The sequence below is a fragment of the Pagrus pagrus genome (assembly GCF_965226575.1).
Source record: "Pagrus pagrus genome assembly, chromosome: 21".
Classification (NCBI taxonomy): Eukaryota; Metazoa; Chordata; class Actinopteri; order Spariformes; family Sparidae; genus Pagrus; species Pagrus pagrus.
Window position 1 is genome coordinate 13,120,693 of NC_140208.1, and position 20,094 is coordinate 13,140,786.

Consider the following 20,094-nt stretch of genomic DNA (forward strand, 5'->3'; position numbering starts at 1 on the left):
GGCAGCTGGACTCTGTAGGGACACTCCCACACAGGGTTTAAAGTCTGCAACTCCCCCCAGGTAGCCTGAACTGAAGAAGCCTCTTGGATGAGAGGTGAAACGTCTTCAAGAAACTGAAACAAGTCCAGTTACGGTCTTCCATACCTTTGTTCCTTGTGCACCAGACAACACAAAATCGCATCTTTCAATAACAGCTTTATTAGAAAGGTCTCTTTTTTTCTGGGATTTACCAATAAAATGTACAATGGTTGGAGACAATAAAAAATAGATAAATTCTGTAGTTTTTCTTCTAAATTAAAACAATAAAAACAAAAAGGCAGTTGGTAAAACACATGATTTTATGACTCGACATTCATTAAATCAGTGAACTGGTCGTGCTGCTTTCTGTAACTTGGCAAGTAAACATTGTCACAATTAAAAGGAAAAAGATGGGTAATACAGTATTTTTGCAGTCTCTATTCACAAGGATGACTTATAGATGTCCTCAGATGCTTTATGTTGTGTTAAAGCCATATTACTCTGTTTGGGGGGCCCCTATTAACACCACACTTATATGTGCATTACTAACATTATTCCAGTGGCACAAAATAAAATAGACCCAGTTTTGCTGTGTCATCATTTGAATGATAACGCAGCATTTAAACATAATGAAGGTGTTGTCACAGGATTTTAAAAATTTTGATTTTTACAATTAAAGTTCCCTGAAAATCTATTCCTCAATTAGCCTCTTATTATAAGTCATGGACACATAATTCTCAGTCAAAGTTACAACAGTTTTTAAACTCTTCCCTAACTTATTTCCACACAGCAGGTAACATGGGGCTTTGGTGCCATCGGAATGATTGTCCATCGTCTCAAATCCAGAATCCAGCTCTGAACTTGATGTGTGTCGCTACTGCTGTCCGTCTCATCACCATCTAATAGACATCAAACATGGTGACATCCTCTTCGTCGTCTTCTTCCTCCTCCTCCTCCTCCGCCTCCTTCTCCTGTGGACCAACAGTTGACATTTAAAACTGCTCGGTGCGTAGTTGCAGAAGTACAAAGAAAAATATGTTTTAGTATTCAAACCTCTTTCCAGTTGTTCTCTGGTTCATCACAGTCGCTGTCCTCCATTTCTTCATCTTCTGAATCCTGTGTGCCATAACATTACATGTTGGCTGAAATATAGCTTTTTAACCCCTCGTGCAGCATGTACAGTATTTTCTTTTTTTCATTCAATGCATCATGAATAGTAGTACTCATCACATCAGAAATGAATGTGTAAGAAGACTGCATGAACACTGTATGAACACTTCAACTTACTGAGGGTCTGTGCACAATTTGCACGGTTTCTTTTTTTTCTTTTTGCACGGTTTCTTTTTTTTCTTTTTGCACAGTTTCTTTTCTTTCTGAAGTTCTCCTTCTCAGTTGTTCGGGATTCAGATATTGACGTTTCTGCAAACATAAGTATATTATGAATTTGAGAATGAAAAAAAGGTTAAAGGAAGAAACAAAGGCGAACTTGAATGTTTTGCAAATGCTTACACTGGGGTTACTGCACCAGTAGTCGTGCTGCTCCTCTGGCGTCAATGTCTGAAGAATGTATATGATTGATTTTAAAGACCTTCCAGTTTCAGGTTAAAATGGCGTAGAGTAAAAAAAAACATGGGTAGAAGAGGATTCTTATACCTTCAGCCACTTTTGCAGCTTCTTTGTGTATTTTATTAGTTTTTCATTTACTTTGTCTTTGTAGCGTAACTTCTCCTGGTTGGAGAGCTCCTTCCACATTTGGTTGACCTTTCTGAAGCGCTCCCTTGCGTTTGGGAATTTCTCCCTCATAAGTTGCATCTGATCTTGACAGAAAATTACATTACCAGATCTGTGAGTAAAGAAAAAGTTCAGTCAGCAGTTTGTCTTCAGATAGACAACTGAGGATTTGATGTGGTGCAAGTTCCCCAAACAATGACTATCATTACCAGTTCATTTTTAAGTCGAAAAAAACCAAAAGTGAAATATGCTCATCACAATTTCCCAGAGCCTAAAGTGATGTCTTCGAAGTGCTTCTCTTTTTCAAACCAACAGTTCAAAACCCAAAGACTGTTTGACATTTTCACTTGAAAAATGACTGAAATTTATCAAAATAGTTGGCAGTTATTGTTCTTTCAATCAACTTATTGATTATTGGACTCTAAAGTTTTTAATCAAAGAACAACTCTGTCAATTTCACACATTAAAGTGTGTTTACAGGTCTCGAGGAGTATGCAGTACTTCTTTCCAAGACCTGTAAACAAACTTCAATATGTAAAATTGGTGGAGTTACCCTTCAATCCTGGGTCTAGTGAAGGCACAAATGTTGTGCGATGTCTTGCTCACCGAGATGGCATCTTGGGCTCTCCTGGAAGTCTCTTTAGAACCTGCCTCTCTCTTTTAATGACCTGCATATTGATGACAAAGAGACAGAGAAAATAAAGAAGTGAGAGCTGGAAATGTGAGCAAATAGTTCCCCAAATGAGTTACTTTCTCACCTTAGGGACTTTGATGCCATGTTCGTTTAGAATTTTCTTCTGCTCCTCCTCATTGAAAGTCTGAGGAACATAAACACCTTCGTCATACAAAGTCTGTCAGCATCAGCTCAATGCTGCGCCTACAGTCTTGTTACGTACTCACCACTAGATATTCATTCAGCTCTGTCATGTACTGCCTCTGCAACTGAAAGAAATAATCAGTGTTAATTTGGATTCAACTGAGTTTTACTGTAACCCCACATGATGATCTTGATTTCAGATGTTAATTTGTAGGGTTGTCTTTATAAAACAGTCTGTGTGTGTGCCATTACCTCAGCGTGCCGTATGCTGTACTCGTCCTTTTCGCTCTTAGTCAAACCTTTCCACCGTTGAGCCCACACGCTCATGTAAGTACGATTTGAGAGGCCCGCCATCGACGGCAATTGCTCTCGGCAAAATAGGCTATAGCCGTTGCTAAAGAAAGACATAGACACACACTCAGCTGCCAGCGAATTAACTGCTTGCTTGGTTTAGTTCATTGTAAGGTTGTCCCGGAGTACCATTTTTGGAGGAATTTCCACAAAATATCCAAGCTTGAACATTGGGGATGGGGGCTTAACACAACCTGTCAAACTTGCAGTCATTATTTACCTGCAGCATATACTTTCCTATTAATGTAATTATGAGTCTAATGAGAGATGTGAACAAAAAGGTGACATCAGCTACTGTCCCCGCCTCCAAAGTCTGAAAGGTCAAGGTGGCAAATGACCAAGTGTTGAGCAGTTGGGAGCGTGGAGGTTCGAGCTTGTGCTCATCACATCTCATGCTCACAGGACCGCATTTGTATACGAGGAGCAGAAATGCTCCCGTGCTGCTGGGAAGTAGCAGGGTACCGTTTTTGGAGCTAATAAATTGCATGGTCTTGGAGAGACCCAATCCAGCATTTTTGATAGTATCTGAGCAACCCTAGTGGTCAAAGCTTCGGAGCATGCGAGTCAGCCCTAGTTCATGTATCTGAAGCCAAATCATAAAAAGTGCAGATAGACTATTTAAGTCCATAGTAAGGCTTCCTGCGGCTTTTATATCGCTCGTCATGGCAGAAACTAAAGAAAAGTTACAGTATTCTTCATCATCTAGGATGAACTTTCACAATAAAAGCTTAATCAAAAAAAAAAAAAAAAAGAATTGGCACCTCATGACATGATTCTACAGTGAGTAAATATGATAAAAGCAGTCAAACAGATACAAGCAGCTGAAACAATCAAACATGAAACAAATGTAGTGTGTGTGTGTGTGTGTGTGTGTGTGTGTGTGTGTGTGTGTGTGTGTGTGTCTTACCTAGGAGGCTTGGGAGGCAGGCCTTCTGCAGCTTGAGGCTGTTCACCCTGCTTTACAGAAGTCAAACATCAATTTAAAAATAATCAAGATTCGCAGTTAAATGTGCCCTTTAAAGATCTCCTCTAACTACATTAACTCACATTATTATTATATTAATTGGTGTTTAGCTAAAAAAGAAGAAACAGTTCATGATCAGGACTGGCTGATGTGACTTACATGTGGGGTGACTGCAGAGACTCTCCTCCTCTTCTGGGGGGTGCTCTTCTCTTGTTTGACTAGTACAGGATGTCGTTTTCTGAAAGAGAAAAAAATTTAGCTTGAATTTTTTCAAAAAAATCCACCACATGAACTGGGAGACACTGGGTGAATTGGTACGGAATGACCCATTTATGAATTTACTACCTGAACGCCTTGGTCTTTCTTTTGTGTTCTCCACTTGCAAGATGGTATTTCTCCACATATTGAGCCTGGAAAAAGCCAGTAATTAATCATTAAAAATTTGACGCCTTGGGCACAATAAAATTAATGGATGTGAATGGATAAGCCGGCGTTGCGGAGCGGGTACATGTTTAGATTAAAGGATAAGTACCGTTTTTTACAACCTGGACCTTATTTCTGGCAAAACATATGGTCATTTACTCACCCAGATAACTTTGGTGTCATTCGGCGTCGTTCGGACGAAATTAGATCCAGTGTAGCGGCGATATATCCATATAATGGGAGAGACGGGGCAGCGACACACAGCCTCTATATAACGCATTATCTGCCACGAAACTAGTTCATTTCATCAATATTTTGTTATGAAATGCTAGCGCTATTAGCCTCTGAGTCCGGGCTCGTCTATTGTCAACATCCGGGGTCTGTAGGCTGATCTGCTACCTCTGACCTGGAAGATGTCGTCTCTGAGCTGCGCGCGCACCCGCGACAGCGCGGCTTGTTTACCTGTAGCTGCTACTGCTAGTTTGACCCCGGATGTTGATAACGGACGAGCCCGGACTCAGAGGGGAATAGCGCTAGCATTTCATAACAAAATATTGATGAAATTAACTAGTTTCGTGGCAGATAATGCGTTATATAGAGGCTGTGTGTCGCTGCCCCGTCTCTCCCATTATATGGATATATCGCCGCTACACTGGATCTAATTTCGTCCGAACGACGCCGAATGACACCAAAGTTATCTGGGTGAGTAAATGACCATATGTTTTGCCAGAAATAAGGTCCAGGTTGTAAAAAACGGTACTTATCCTTTAACAGCTGGACACCAAGGGAAACACGTTGGGGGAAAAAAACACACAGACATCAACATCATGACGTGTACAGTCACGTCTCTTTTGGATCCATAGCGCTGTATGAACTGACACACTGGTGCGGCTTTACGCCGGAGATGCTTGGTTCTGTGTGAACCAACAAAGGCGGAGAATTGGCGAACCTCCGCTGCAGAGATAATGTAGAGTCCCTGTGTGAAAAGGGCTACTGACTGTACCTTCCCCTCTTCTGGGAGCAACCGGTACGCCTCGGTCATTAACTTGAAAAGCTCTCGGCTTGTCATCTTCGGGTGCTGCTCTTTAAACTTGGCCCGGTTCTCCTCATAAAAGATGGCAGTTGGAGGTCGAGGTTTCTTTGGGAACTCTGGGTGGCTCTGCAGAAAAACCTTTCAGTCAGCAATTTACCTAGATCGCCATCTTTGTGGTGCAGGTGATAGCCCCGAAGAGTGCATGAATGACCAACAAAGCAATACTCTTCATAATGCTCTGCGACTGACCAGCAACACGAGTAGCTGTGGACTGTTTCAGGTCTGATTAGTTGTTGTTTTGCTGGAGATTTGTAGTGGTAGACACAGTGAACCACATGATATTTAAAATGTGATTTATTTATTAAACTGCATCATTCATTTTCACTGAAAAACCTATTAAAATCATGTTTTCTTACATCTGGAAAAAAAAAGAGTAATTTCGCCATTATTTCAAGTAATTATTCATCCCTTGCAGACAGCAATTTCGCACCAACAGCATGTCTAAAGCTCCTTTGTGCTGTGCTTACCTTCTTGTTCAGGACAGGATTAGCAATGGCTTCTTCAGCTTCATCGATGAGCTCGTCGAGGGTCCGCATCCTGCGCATCTGAGCCAGAACAACAAGGAGATTTCACTAAACTAGGAATAAGAAATATTTTGAAATGGTAAAGTTGTAGTTTCTTGTGTTTCTTCTTCATGGAAGAAAATCTTTCAATTTGAAAAATCTGCCAATCTTTCCCATTGCAAAAAAAACTTTCAGCGATCAATAAAATACATTATATCAAAATATTTGAATCCCCTTCAGCTGTTTCTGCAATCGTAGAAGTAACATCCTGGTAACACTAACAGCCACTAATACTATCGCAAGAACAATTATTGGTCTGACCGTTAATCAGGGCCGACATTCAGCATTTTACCAATTATTGGTATCTGTCTGTTTTGTGTCTGGTTATATTATTAACAAATTATTTTGAAAAGTGCTGCTTTGGTTCTGATGCAGCATCACTTCTCTTTCTGTAGTCACCATTTTGTGGTCTCACTCAATGTCCCACCCATAACACTATCTGATTGGTTAGTCCTTGATTACACATAATTACTATCAGCCCTGTAAAAAAACATATCAGTTGATCTCTAACTAATACCAACATGCAAATAATGCTTTTATTTGAGGATTCTTGATTTAAGTTTGCTTTGTGACAAGAAAATACTTCACTATGTCAAAATTCACTTCAGCTCAGACCGTCAAATCTGAATTCAGGCACCAGAATGGTAATAAACAGCGTACTGGTACCAAATGAAAAGTGATGCACAATGTTGCAGTTAACAGTTTTAAAAACAAATGTATGGAAAACAGCAGCTGACTTTAAAATTTTCTATGATAACCGGGCAACTCCATCTGCTAAAGTATATCATGCCATATGATTAAAAAGGTGAAACTGTTTTGAAGAGTTAAAGTTGTTAATCACCTTCTGCAAAATATCTCCCCACTTTTCTTGGCATGCTTCAGGAGAAAAAGGTTGGAAAGCCACCTTTTCCCAGTCCATAGCTTTCAGTCCTGTGGTGTAGGCGTTACTTCTGTATTCATCTGGGTAGCTTGTTTTCATTGCAGTGAGAAGCTTCTGGAGGTTTACCTTGGTCCAGTCTGTAGACTCATCTAGGTCTGTGGACTCATCTGGGTTTACAGATTGGGTGCAAGGACGGGAAAGACATCCCAGTTACCTTTTCAGTAATTCGTGTGATTTAAGACGTGAGAGGTTAATTTAAAACAAAAACAAATAACGTGTTGTAGTGTTGATTGAATTGTACCCACCAGATTCTTCCGGCTCTGAACTACTTCCACTCATTGTTCAGATAAAACGTGTCTCCTCTTGTGAGAACTATGCTGGAAGCAAAACTGGCACAACTTCAGGACTCACGACAGACTTTCGGAAACTCAACATTAGCTAGTTAGCTAGCTTGTTTAGCTTGTTTATAGTGTATTTGCCAACACATAAACAAAGACCTAGCGATATTTAACCTACCGCTTTATTTATCAACTCCCGTATTTACCATAAAAAGCCAGAAAACACGCTGAGTTTTTAGCTGACAACATGCAAACCGGCTCCCTCCAGTGCGCCATGTGTGGTGGGCGGATGATTGCTGAGAGAGCAACCAATCATGAACGAGAAAATACCAACGTCATCCAAAACAGACAAAAACAGCCAATGAGGTTACGCTTCTTCTTCTTCTTCTTCTTCTTCTTCTTCTTCTTCTTCACAGAGCAGCGTTGAGGTTTAACGGCGCCATCTTGTGGACCGGAGGGTGATGAATGATGGTATTAAATCTTCTTTATACTGATAAATTATAGAAAATATATCTTATATTTAAAAAAATACATGTTTATTTATATGTTTAAAAATACGCAATACCCTATTTTCTTCTTTTTCTTATTCATTCATTGTCTGGACATTATTGTACTCCAATTTTACATGAAATAAATATGCTTTGTAAAGATTAATTTGATTTAGGGGCCAAAGTAGTGACTCAGTGTTTTTTGGGGGTGTCCCAAGCATGTTATTCATGAATGTACCAGCAGTAAAGTGAGGAGTCAATCAATCAATCAATCAATCAATCAATCAATCAGTAATAGACAAAATAAATAAGTAATAGGATCTGCTTTTCTCAACACTCAATAAAACTAAGTTGTTGGATCTTTTGGGAGGTAGTTTTTATTATTTATAGAGAGATGACCAAAAGACAGCAACGTAACACACAGTAAAAATGTCAACGCTTTCCCTCCCCCTGCATTGTGGTATCTTCCTTTTCTTCTGCAGTGTTACCAGGTTGATCATTCTTGCTAAATATATCTGCACTTTTCTTGCATCATTGCCTTAAAAATTATATATGATTTAAGTTGAGAGTTTGGGTTTAACTTGCATCAAACAAGAGAATACAACAATAACTTAAGTGGCACATGTTACAGCATTACATTCAACGTGCGGTTGCGTGGACAAACATACAATTTTTGGCTTTTTAGTGCTACAACATTTTCCTCTCAGCGTTCAATCTATTCATTTCGAAGTGCTGGCATGTTTAAAGAGTCTGTCTTTTATTTCTTTCTGTTCTGTAAAAAAATGTTAATGTTTTTGTCAACATTTCCAGTTTTAGTGGCATTCGAAGCACAAGAGACAAAACAACATGAGGCAAAGAGTTTACCTGAGTGATTGTTAAAACTCTTCAGGAGTTTGACCAAGATAGTTTTTTACTATAAAGATAAAATTTATATCTGCATTTCATTAAAAATACTCAAAACATGTTTGTGCTCATAGGTAGATGAAACATTCATTTGAGCCACATATAAAATAAATAGATTCATGTTAAAATATAATGTTGCTGGCAGCTGTCACAGATGACATTTACAACGGCATCTGAGATTCAAAGTATACATCCTGCCCCGGTTCCTCCTCAAATGTCACCTTGGCGTCGTCGGCATCCAACTAAAACACACACAGAAAAAAGAGTGTTTAACTCACACATACATCCCACATACCCCTTCAGGCTCTGATATCCATAAACTTAAAGACATGTGTACATCTGGATTACTTAATCAAAATGATATGAGGTGAATACTTACACATTTCATTTCCAGTTCAGTGAAGAGACGCCCGGTCATTAACATGCGTAGAGGGATGGTGAGGATGAGTATGAAGGGAAGTGCGAGGGATACTGGACTGGACTTAACAATCCACAAAAGTGCGAGGCACGCTATCTGGATGGCTGTGAACAAGTGCATTCGTCCTGTTTTCACCTGTAACCAACATGTAGAAATATTAGTCACATAGACATGACTGGACACGAGGATACTTTTGGGTTTCTGATGAGATTTAGAGGCTCTGATAGTGGCCAACATACAGTATGTGAGTTAATGGTCCTTCTTAACAGTGGTAGAGAAAGTATTCAGGTACTTATCTTGAGTAAAAGTAATACCGCACTATGAAATGATCAAAATAATTTGCATTCTGTTTCTAATATAAAACCCTTTGGTTCTATCTTAGGACTCTTACTCTGGTGGCGTAGGGTTCATCAGGATGGTATTTCTTAGGGATGAGCAGAAGCAGAATACGATCCCACAGCTGGATACCACTGAGTGATGTAACTCCCATGTAGAGAAAGATCCCAAACAAGGCCGACATGGGAATCATCTTCAGGATCGGCTCCATCAGGATTGACAGACCTAAACAGAAGCAGACATTCAGATAAAGGAAGGTGCACTTTAATGTCAGACCTGCAGATTTCTCATCATGCAGTCGTAGAAAAGATAAATTAGAATCAGAGCACTTACCAACCAGCAGCGCCACCAGGATGCCACTGACCCTCTGTTCCAACACCTTCTCAATCACAGGTTTTGGTCCTTTGCTCATGACGGTGAGGGCGTTGGCATGAGTGACAGATCGCACCGTGGCGGCACTCAGCCACGGCACGCCGAATATTGCGCTGAGCCCTCCCATGCCGACTAAAACCAGCAAGTCAAAGTGGAACCCAGAGCCTTTGACCATCTTCCTCTCGGGTTTACTCACAATCAGACTGTTAACAGATGCAACATGTGAATCAAGTTTGGTTAAAGCCAGGAAGTGTAATGTTTCTGAGGCTTCTGATACTTAAGTGAGTGATGTTGACTCACGTTGTGATCTGAGACTCCAGAAAGATCAGAATGAAGACGAGCAGGGCCGGGACACAGCATGCAAACATCAGCCACACAGGGAAAGCCTGGTGTTCTCCGAAGGGGTTGATAAGCCAGCCTCTTTTGGCCGGGTTGGACACCATCAGACCTTTGGGAACAATTAGTTTCTGTAAAGGGAAAGGCACCAGTTAATGGATAGGTTCACAATTTTTCAGAACTGTCCTAAACAATAATCAAGTGCCCGTATGTACATTGAAACAGGTTTTGGGGGCAGCTAATTGCACAAAACATGAATTTCTACATAATAAAACACATCCTTTTGAATTTCCGCTGAAATGTGCATGGACTCAGCACAGAAAAATTGGACTTGGAGGCTGAGACTCATGAACCAACCTGAGTGTAGGTATCCTCGATGTTGTAGTCCACAATGATCATGAGGAAAATGGAAATAGGCACGCCAAAGTCCCCCATCAAACGTCTGACCTGGAAAGCAGAGACAAAACAAACTGAGTTAAAATAAAAGTAAACAGTTTTAAAAAGTTTAAATAATGTGTGCATTCTTCACAAGGCAAGAGGTCTTGACTGAAACAATCTGCAAATGGACTCTACAATCTCCACCGACTCACCTTCCCGGGAAGAAAAGTGCCGTTCTTGAACTGCCGCAGGAAGTAAGCGATGAAGAAGCAGCCTAACATGAGGCACATGGAGAGCAGGGCAGTGTTGGGGTACGGTGGCTTAATTGTGTTGATGATAACAGTCGTGTTGCCGGTAGCATTGTCATACAAGACCGTCTCTTCCACTATTGGGTGCCAGGGATTTTCTGTACTTGAATTGAGATGGTTGTAGTTCAGGATCAGCGGGTGGGACTTAAATGTCTAAAGAGGAATCAGGAGAGATAAAGAAAGATCATAATCTGGCCATGAGAAACACATATTAAAGGTGCCATATAGTCGAAAGTGCGATTTTTAATGTGTTTGTCAAAGCATGTTCTAGTAGGCATCCAAAATAAAAGTATGAACCTGAAAAAGAGCACAATGCGGGACCTTTAAATGACAGATGAAATGTGTGAAATGGACGGAGATGGATTTACCCTCCCTAGCTTGGCAAAGGTTTCATAGATGAAGATGAGGGAGATGAGGATGGAGAAGATTTCCTGGGTGAAGCGGGACATGTAACGCACCAGGAAGCTGCCCTCAAAGGCCACGATGACCACCACAATGATGACCAGCCACACTCCAACCCACACTCTCCCCACAATGTACTCAATGTCCTGAGACTTGCAGAACTGGATGAAGGAAAGATGGGATGAGTTCAGTGGTTTCATATAGACCTGAAGAGACTATAAAAAATGATACGAATGGGATTCGCCGTTATAACTTACAGCGAAGAAAGCCTCCTCAAACACCAGCAGAGGACCAGAGAAACCAATCACCAGGACGGGCTGAGCGGCTACGAAGCAGAAGATGATCCCCTGAATGCTGGTTGAGATGAGGAGCTCTGGGACGCCCATCATGTTTTCCACCTTATCAGCTGTAGCAGCAAAGATGATGGCGTTATTATCGTATCTATCGCATACAACAGCAATAGCAAGACTCAAACAAACATGCACACGTTACCCAGCAGCCCTCCGAAGGTGATGGCAGGGGACAGGGCGGCAAAGTAGATGAAGATGACGGCAGCGAGAACCTGGGAGTTTAGAGCGTCTGTGATGTCACTCTTGTAGTATTGGTAGCGCCTCTTTATGTCTCGAAGCATCCCGCCGAACGGACGGCCAGTACGGGACAGAGGGTCTTCAGTTGGAGTCCCCGAAGAAGTGGAGACTGGAAGAAAACAAGAATTGATAATAGAGAACTGATAATTATGCTTCTGTTGCATCAAAGTTCTGTGATTCTGCGGTTTTGGATGCGTTTAGGTAGCACTCACCCCTGCGAGGCTTGGAGTCCAGGCAGGGCGTGGGAACAGAGGACTGGACTCGGTCCTGCAGCAGTTTCTTCTGAAAGCTTATGAGTGAGGTGAGCACCGCTTCGTTCTGGATCTCGGTTGGTGGGATGACGATGCTGCAGTCCATGAAGTCAGCCACGGCGTCCGTCAGCTCACGGGCGCTCTTTGCCTGAAAAGCTGCCTGATTGAAGACCTGGGATGAAGATAGATAGATAAGATGATGGAGGGGATGTTAAAAGTGCAGACTGCGGGGTCAGGAAGCAAGGCCAGAGCAACATCTGAACTATCTATCCTTTAATGTGTCACTGCTCACAGATTTTAGGTCTACAGAAAGCTTCAGCTATAACTCACTTTATCAGCCATTAGTGCTGACATGGCACGGCCAGTCTCGTGGTAGTCAATGTCAGTCTTGCTGGGGCCCACCAGAACGAAGACGAAGCGCACAGGCACCGGAGCCTCCAAGGCTGAGTCGAGCACCACCGACTCCTTCAGACGCACAAAGGTAACTGTGGGCTTTTCCAGAAAGTCCAAGGCTCCTGGTTCAAAGAGACAGAAATATTATATTTATGGAGAAAACCACACATGGACACACAGGAAAGTGGGCATACAAACACACACACTACTCCTGTGAACACAATGCAAACAATAGCTTACCTACTAACACCATGGAGGCCTCTACACGGTCAGATTCATCCCCCTGAAGGAACAAACATCAGTGAGCAAACTAACCCTACCCTAACCCTTCTGATTTCATTCAGATGAATCATGATGTCATCCATGTAAGAGCTTACCCTTTCCTTGACTGAAAACTTCTTCAGGTCCACCCCGTCAGTCAGGGCTTGGCGCTCTGGGTCACCTGATTGGCTGTAAGGAGAAAACGGCATTTGTCACTGGCTGTTCTTGTAAGACTAAGAGGCTGCGAGGACAGACATGCAAATTGTTCAGTGCAATCATTTGAAATAAAAGTTAACGGGATGATAGACGAGGAACTGGTGCATTTTTTTCTGATGAGATGAGGGACGTTTGGATTATTTTTGAAATGAGGAAGTCAACGCCAAGCTTATGTTTGTAGGATAAATATGAAGCTAATCAGAAAGGAATCAAACATCGTAGTAAAAGGGACGACTTAAACGCTTCCTGGTCTTTGATCTAAATTAGTTTTCTGAAGTTTTCATTCACAGTGACAGTGCAGTATATGTCCCCTTGCAGTGACCTGAAGTGACTGCAGGTCACACAGGTCACCGTTAATAAAGACTTCAGCAGGCAGGCAGAGTGTTTTGGTGGTCAGAGAACGGGTTTCATAATTACGGGTTTGAGCTCTGCAATAGCTACGTGTTCTGCTCCCCTTTCTCTGAGCAACATCACTTGCAGCTTTAAACAACAGCATCAGCTAATAGCCATAATGTAGGTCAGTTATGTTTGAGTCACCGTCGGATGATGTCTTGCAGGATACCTGCGGTTTTGAAGCAGAGAGTTCAGGACTCCTTCCTTGTCTCCAGGTCTGATCTCCTTCTTGTTCACCATCTCGTTGACCATCTTCTCGGCGATGCCGGCCAGGGTCTGCTGTTCACAGTCGAAAAGGGTCACACCTGTTGGAAAACATTAAGAGACGTGAGTGTGAGTGCACAGTGTGTTAGTCTGGACAAAATGAAAGCTGGAGAGCTAATGTTGGAATGCAGGTGACTGAGTTCTGTATGACAACAAAATGCTAATATATTTTAAAGTTCATTTGTATTCAACTATATTACACTAAAAATGACAAAAATAAAATTATTTATTGGATTATAGTGAAGTAAACATTCACATTTATGGACAAATAATGGTGTGATTCCTCACTGACCTGTGTTCATGGTGCGCCGCAGCTGGATGAGGCTCTTGAAGGTGAGGTAGGAGATGTGCGAGGACGCCCACATCCCGGACTGAGGGTCGAAGCTCTCCTCGTAGCCGCCCCATCGGCCCGTCTCCTGCCAGTAGCTCTCCTGCTTCTGGTCCTTCATCAGCTCCTTCAGCTGCACGTAGCTCTTTGAGGCCACAGAGAGGAAACAACAGGTGAACGTGGACATGATAGTGGGACATAAACATGCTTGTGTCTACGAGGCAGAGAGTGACAATCTGGACGGGGCAGGTGGATGAAATAAACTCGCACCTCCCTCCAGCGCTGCTCAAGCATGTGGTGAACAACTGTGGTTTCACTGTCCACTTCCTACCTGTCAGTGTGAGTCAGTGTGAGTGGAGTATGGAAGCAAATCTCTGAATGTTTTGTGTCTATCTAACCTGAGGTTAAAGGGAAAGTTAGCTTAACAGCTAACTGGTGAAAACGACTATTAAACAACCACTATGACTGATCTGATTAGTAAATCTGTCTGACACAACTCGGGCAAAAAAGTTTGCCAACTTCCCTCCTCACTCTCTGACTCTCTCCCGGGAGTTATAGCGAGAGGCGACCAAATGAAACGAAGTGTTACCTTGAATGAAACATGTAGACTTCTCTGGTTTGAACATTGTTGGAGACATATGGGATAATGTAAGCACACAACTCAACAAAATATTTAACAAAGGTCGACATTTTAATTCAGAAATCTTACATATTATGGCTTTAAAGTCTTTTTTGTATGATTAAGAGCAAGTTTGACAAATTAAAGATTGTAAAATCGGTGGATGATTAACTTAGACTTTTGAAGCCTCATGTTAGCGTCAGCTGACCTTTAGAAGTAATTTTATTTTATATTTAACTTTTTCAACGTATATATGGATATGTTGGTTTTGTTTATTGAACATATTAATCTTTGTAATGCAGATGAAGCATTTGTATTTATTTTTTATTTTATTTAGCCTTTATTTAACCAGGTTAGTACCACTGAGATCACATATGTCTTTAACGAAATTTGCTCAAACATTGAGGTGCAAATGCAGGAGATATAAATGAAATAAACAGATTATTTAAAAAATGTATTAATTAAAAAAATATAGATCAGGCCCACATACAGTACGATAAAATGATTGGCAGGAAAAGCTCTTCTGGTCAAAGTGAGTTGGCTGAGGTGAGGATGTGACTAAAAAGACAGTTTGTCTGAGATCTCTGTATTCTGTTACTGCGTATGTGATGACACTACTTTATCTTTTATTTCAGGTACTTGTGTCTCATCAAAAGAAACTCCACCCTATTTATATTTCCTTCCTTTCCTACATTCCCCAGAATGACTTTAAACAAACCTCCCTGAATATTCCTGAGGTTGTAACATGGAGGAGAGTAAAGCTGGAAGGCTCCTAAAGCGTTGCACTCGGGGATCGACTCTTCTCGACAGCTGCTGCTACTGCTAACGTGAGTTGTTCAAAAACCTTCTTTTTAGTAAACTTTGAGTACACAAACAATGTTCTCAATGCTCGCGTTCAAGTGTAGAGACCCTGGTGATACTAAGAGTATCTAAAGTTTCATGTTGTGTCGAGTCTTCTTAGTGTTTTAAATACAGTTGCCCCTAGCATGTAATTGAAAATGATTTTGACCCAAAAACGAAACTACGGTAAATCTTAAAAATGGCTTCTTTGTCGTAATTATGCTTTTACACGAAGGTTTGTCTCGGGTACATTCACAAAAAAAGCATAGGTTGCATTTTGGCGAGAGTTACACTTTAACGGCTATGCATGTAGGTGAAGAGCGCAACAGAGATGTCGTTCTGCATGCTGTATGGTCCCCTCTTCAGAGCAGGATCAGATAAAATCATCATGCTTCACTACATGGCAAAAACACGATGATGATATTTTGGGTATTGTTTTTCACCGCAGCAGCCTGCAGCATCAGCTTGCAGCTGTCATTTATGTAATCTTCTCAGCAGCGCCAGTGTGGATATGGATCAGGATGAGGTGTTAAGGTGATGTCCAGGTGACACTTTGTGTCTGTAAGGTAAACACGTCGTTTGTTCTGCCCCGATGAGCAGCGGGCACCAGGCTCTGGGCCACTGCTAGTTTCCGGTGTGGACGTGTGTGACAGGTCGCCCTGGACATGTTTGGACTGTCAATACATGTCGTGTGCCTGGAGTGGATTTACAGTGTGTGTGTGTGTGTGTGTGTGTGTGTGTGTGTGTGTGTGTGTGCCCCTTACCTGACACTCTGCACTGGGGTTGGCGTTGTTGTTGATGTTCCAGGCAGCTGGGACAGACACAATGGACCCAATTAAAAACCAATCTGCACTTACACTTACACATTTTTTCCAATAACACAGTCAATGACATATTATTAACAATACAATACAACTGAGAACATGTTCTCCATTTCATCTGAATTCACTTTTGTATACATTTTCTTTGGGAAGATAAATAAAAAAACATAAATAAAGAGGTTTGTCTGCTTGTACAAAAGTCAAACGAGTTTAGTGAATAATGAATACATTAATTGCACAGGCTGTAACTGGAGGCTCTTATGTAAGACTGATCTCCAGAGTGTCCATTTTTATGTCACATATATGACTGGAACACTGAAGTTGTCTGTAACAACAGGATGATTTATTTCCAAAACACAGCTGAGCAAAGGGGTGGAAGATTCAGATTAGACCGACGAGACGGCGTCTGTACACCATCTGTGCGTGCGTGTGGCTGTGTGTGCGCGTGTGGGCGTGTGGGTGTGTGGGTGTGTGTGTATGGGGGGTGGGGTGGTGCATATATGAATCATCACATAGCACAATCTTATATGTACAATTAATAATAATTTAAGAAAAAGAAACATTATGTTATGAGTAGGTGCATCTGTCTGCAAATGTTCTTCTGCAAAATTTCTGCAAAGCATTCAAATTTGCATCAAGATGAAATCTGTAACTTTATTGGTTTCATGCATTAAACACACGTGCACACTAAAAGAAAAATACACATTTACGAGCAACACGTGCGTCTAGTTTGCAAATAAGAAAGCTGATTTTTCTGTTACCGTCAATGTGCACGTGGGAAGATAACTGTACATTTTCGTTCCTTGATGAAACTAGACTGTGCACACAGCATTTTATTTGCACATTTTTCCTTTTCACATTGCATAATTTGTGTGTGATCACTAAAACACGAGTCAGGCCTTCTATAAGTTTCAGCATCACATTCTTCGACTTAATTACTTGCACGTACAATCACTGTAAATCAAACTGGACCTGCTGTATGTGTCCTGATGATGACTCTTAGGCTGGTTCAGTTAATTGGTTAATTGACTGTCACCCCGTGAGGGGAAGTGCTGAGAGCCTCCTTAATACCTTTTTAAATTTCCCTCTTAGTTTTAAAAGCATGACATCTCCAATCCTCAATGCATTCTGGGACTTTTTTTCTTGTAAATTGTTGGTTAAGCTTTGCAGTTTAGACTAAACAGAGCATCCTGCACATTATCTTTACAAAATCAATGACAATGACAGCATATGTGCAGTGTTATGACCAGTTTGCTTGTATCATTTCATGGATGCCATTCATTAGTGTAGCAGAAAAGGTGACACTTACCTCCTGCAGGCACTCAGCAAGCCGACAGCAGTGACAAGCGTCTGACCCCAGAATGGCAAAAAAGCGTGACTTTATAAACACCACCTCTTAAAAGGTGCCTCCATGTGTATGTGTGGTGCATGTGGCCAGGTAATGGGTGGGACTAATACACGCATGGACACACACACAAGTGGACACGCACACTCTAATTCCGTGTTCTGGTCTCACCCATAATATTGATAGTAAATACAGTGGCTTGGTATGTGCAGAAAACCAGTCACACTGTGTCATTATCCAACCAGCATCTTATCACATTTAATGTCTGTGTTTGGATGACAACAAAGGCTTGGCTTACACTGCTGGGCCTGCTCACCTTCAACATCTCCTGGGGAGAGAGTGGAGCTTTGAATGAGGTCGGCTTTCATTTTCTCCTCTTCCTTGTAATTCATCTTGTAGCTGTCCATCTGAAACTGAGACCTGAGACATGATAATTAGTTGCCTTGACCTAAACAGAAGAGTTTGGCACTGAACATACCAGCACATTAGCTAGGTTAATGTGACTTACCATCTGAAAGGTATGTGAAGGGGCCGCTTCTTCTCATTTTTGCTCTTTTAAAATGAAAAAAAAAAAGACATTTTACCAAACCATGGTGAAATTTGGATGTTCCATTCATTCAAGGATGTTTCCAGCAACAATGTGTTGTGTACTCTAATAAGGACCTACAGGGGATAGATTTAAGCCAGGTGAGTCATGAAAACATATCTATAAAATAAAGAAATCCAACTTAATTAATGGTAAGGTAGGATGGTTTCAGAGCTTAACCTTAATGGTTTCAAAGTCAGGATATCTATAGTGCTGAACTTCACACAAGCTCCTTTTTCTTTATTTGAATAACAGAGCAATATGTATATCTGCAAACAAAAAATTATCATATCAATGATACAGCCAGAGCATAAAAAATAATTAGAGTGAGAAAATAAATAAATGGAAACAACAGGAAAAAAATTTAATGAATACGGAAACATTTTGAATATGTGATTTACTGTGTCGTATGAATCAGGTACCTGGGCCTATAAGAAGGTGTACTATGCAGGATTTTCCAAAAAAAAAAACCCAACCACACTTGATCCAAGTGAAGTGTGTGCCAGTGTCTGTATCATCAACTGTATAAATAAAGAAGGACGACACATCTCCACTTCCTCCCACTGTACAAAATTTAAGCCAAAATCATAGAAGATAAGGGGTTTATGACCTATACTGCAGCCAGCCACCAGGGGGCGATCAATAAGTTTTGGTTTTACTTTTGGTGAGCCGTGTCATCCATCTTTATATACAGTCAAGGTCTACCTGCCTCTGCCTGTATTTTCTTTATATTTTGCCATGTTCTGGACGTTCTTGTGCGTCAGCACATGTTCCTGGGCAGTGGTAAATAGCCCCCAGTCAAAACCAGCACGCAGGGTGTGTGGTCAGGACTCTGTTAAAACATAGCAGCAGGGTTACATTGCTGTCTCCATCTCTCTTTTCTGATCTTGGTCTGTTATAAAGAGCTACAGGTCCATGTGTCTGTTTGACTGAGGGCGGGGCTGAGCTATACACTCACACAGGCAGAGCAGAGAGGCAAACAGCCTCTCAGACAGGATGAAGCCTGCACTACGGCTGCAGTCATAAAATATATACGCCGGCGTGGGCGTATTTAGTAGTGCGTATTTGGTGTGTTTACAAACAGCAACCTTGAAATCCTGCATAGTACGTCTAAAAATCTAGGTACAGAAGAAAAAAACAAGATTATGGAGAACAAGGGAGTAACTATTGCCATCAGATAACGTACACTATATTTTAACACATAAAATAATCTTGTGTCTCAGATGTCCTTAATCCACTGTGTGTGTACATGTGTATGTGTTTCACTTACACTCCTGAGCCACGGGTTAGAGGCCATTGTATACCAAATTCTTCAGTGTATGTCCTGTTGTGAACTCAGTAGTAATGGCTGTAACACATAGCAGCATGTCATTGATCATTAAAAACAGTCAACAAATCTCAAGATATGGATGACAATGTTTTACTGTGTTGGACTTCTTTAACATTTTCATATCCATGTGTTACTACTGTAACGCTCGCAGTATTTGTTGCCTCTGATGCATGGCTGCACACATACAGCCCATGTGCATTCTGATTGAAAGTTACATAAGAGACGATAGATATCTTATTTTCTCTGCATGGACATTAAATTATATTTTTGTAAAAAGGTAACAATGTTTGTTATAAATTAGTCTTTACATCAGAAAGATATTATTGATCTTTCAGCAGTGGGTGTGAGTTAAACCAAATTAGTTGAAAACCTTGAGTCTTTGAGGAAGTGCTACAATGTCAATTTAATTAGGAAAAAATAAAAATGAATGTTTCTTCTCTTACCAGGAGTTTGTGAAAATTGCCTGTATTCAGTGTTGGACGATGTGTTTAGCTCCTTTACTTATATGTAAAAGTATTACAATATCAAAATTCTCTTCTTAAATGTTTTTATTGATTCTGACAGCTCCATCATCATAACCAATCAAAAGTCCCTTGTGGTATGTTTACGTAAAAGTACATAATTAGGCCTATTATTCGCAAAATTTCAATATATATATATAAAAAAGAAAATGGTCCATGTTACTACATATTATATTGTTATATGGAGCATTTTGATAGTTGAGATTAAGTTAATTTTAGC

General features: G+C 41.0%; 2 protein-coding genes across 5 annotated transcripts; both read right to left on the reverse strand.

The window, feature by feature from the left end:
* Positions 1–178: 178 nt before the first annotated feature.
* Positions 179–7,453, reverse strand: LOC311250278 (upstream-binding factor 1-like protein 1). Of its 4 annotated transcripts, none has more exons than XM_084341882.1 (17): positions 7,357–7,453; positions 7,146–7,217; positions 6,802–7,007; positions 5,865–5,942; positions 5,308–5,463; positions 4,227–4,291; positions 4,041–4,119; positions 3,825–3,874; positions 2,819–2,960; positions 2,650–2,691; positions 2,508–2,567; positions 2,356–2,417; positions 1,672–1,861; positions 1,528–1,575; positions 1,306–1,437; positions 1,072–1,134; positions 179–989 (listed from the first exon to the last, which is right to left on the reverse strand). In XM_084341882.1, exons 2-17 carry the CDS (start codon positions 7,177–7,179, stop codon positions 918–920), a joined length of 1,479 nt encoding a protein of 492 aa, XP_084198008.1. In that variant the 5' UTR covers positions 7,180–7,217; positions 7,357–7,453; the 3' UTR covers positions 179–917. The 4 variants fall into 4 exon arrangements, with proteins under 4 accessions (XP_084198008.1, XP_084198009.1, XP_084198010.1 ...); XM_084341883.1 differs by having other exon boundaries at positions 7,385–7,413; XM_084341884.1 differs by having other exon boundaries at positions 3,825–3,871; positions 7,146–7,453.
* A 583-nt stretch (positions 7,454–8,036) lies between these two features.
* On the reverse strand, positions 8,037–16,071 carry slc4a1b (solute carrier family 4 member 1b (Diego blood group)). The gene is made up of 17 exons (XM_084341879.1): positions 16,036–16,071; positions 13,777–13,957; positions 13,390–13,525; positions 12,728–12,800; positions 12,591–12,633; positions 12,288–12,472; positions 11,919–12,129; positions 11,612–11,815; positions 11,377–11,525; positions 11,086–11,280; positions 10,622–10,870; positions 10,389–10,478; positions 9,996–10,162; positions 9,657–9,898; positions 9,379–9,548; positions 8,949–9,122; positions 8,037–8,811 (listed from the first exon to the last, which is right to left on the reverse strand). Exons 2-17 carry the CDS (start codon positions 13,931–13,933, stop codon positions 8,731–8,733), a joined length of 2,526 nt encoding a protein of 841 aa, XP_084198005.1. The 5' UTR covers positions 13,934–13,957; positions 16,036–16,071; the 3' UTR covers positions 8,037–8,730.
* Positions 16,072–20,094: the final 4,023 nt, after the last annotated feature.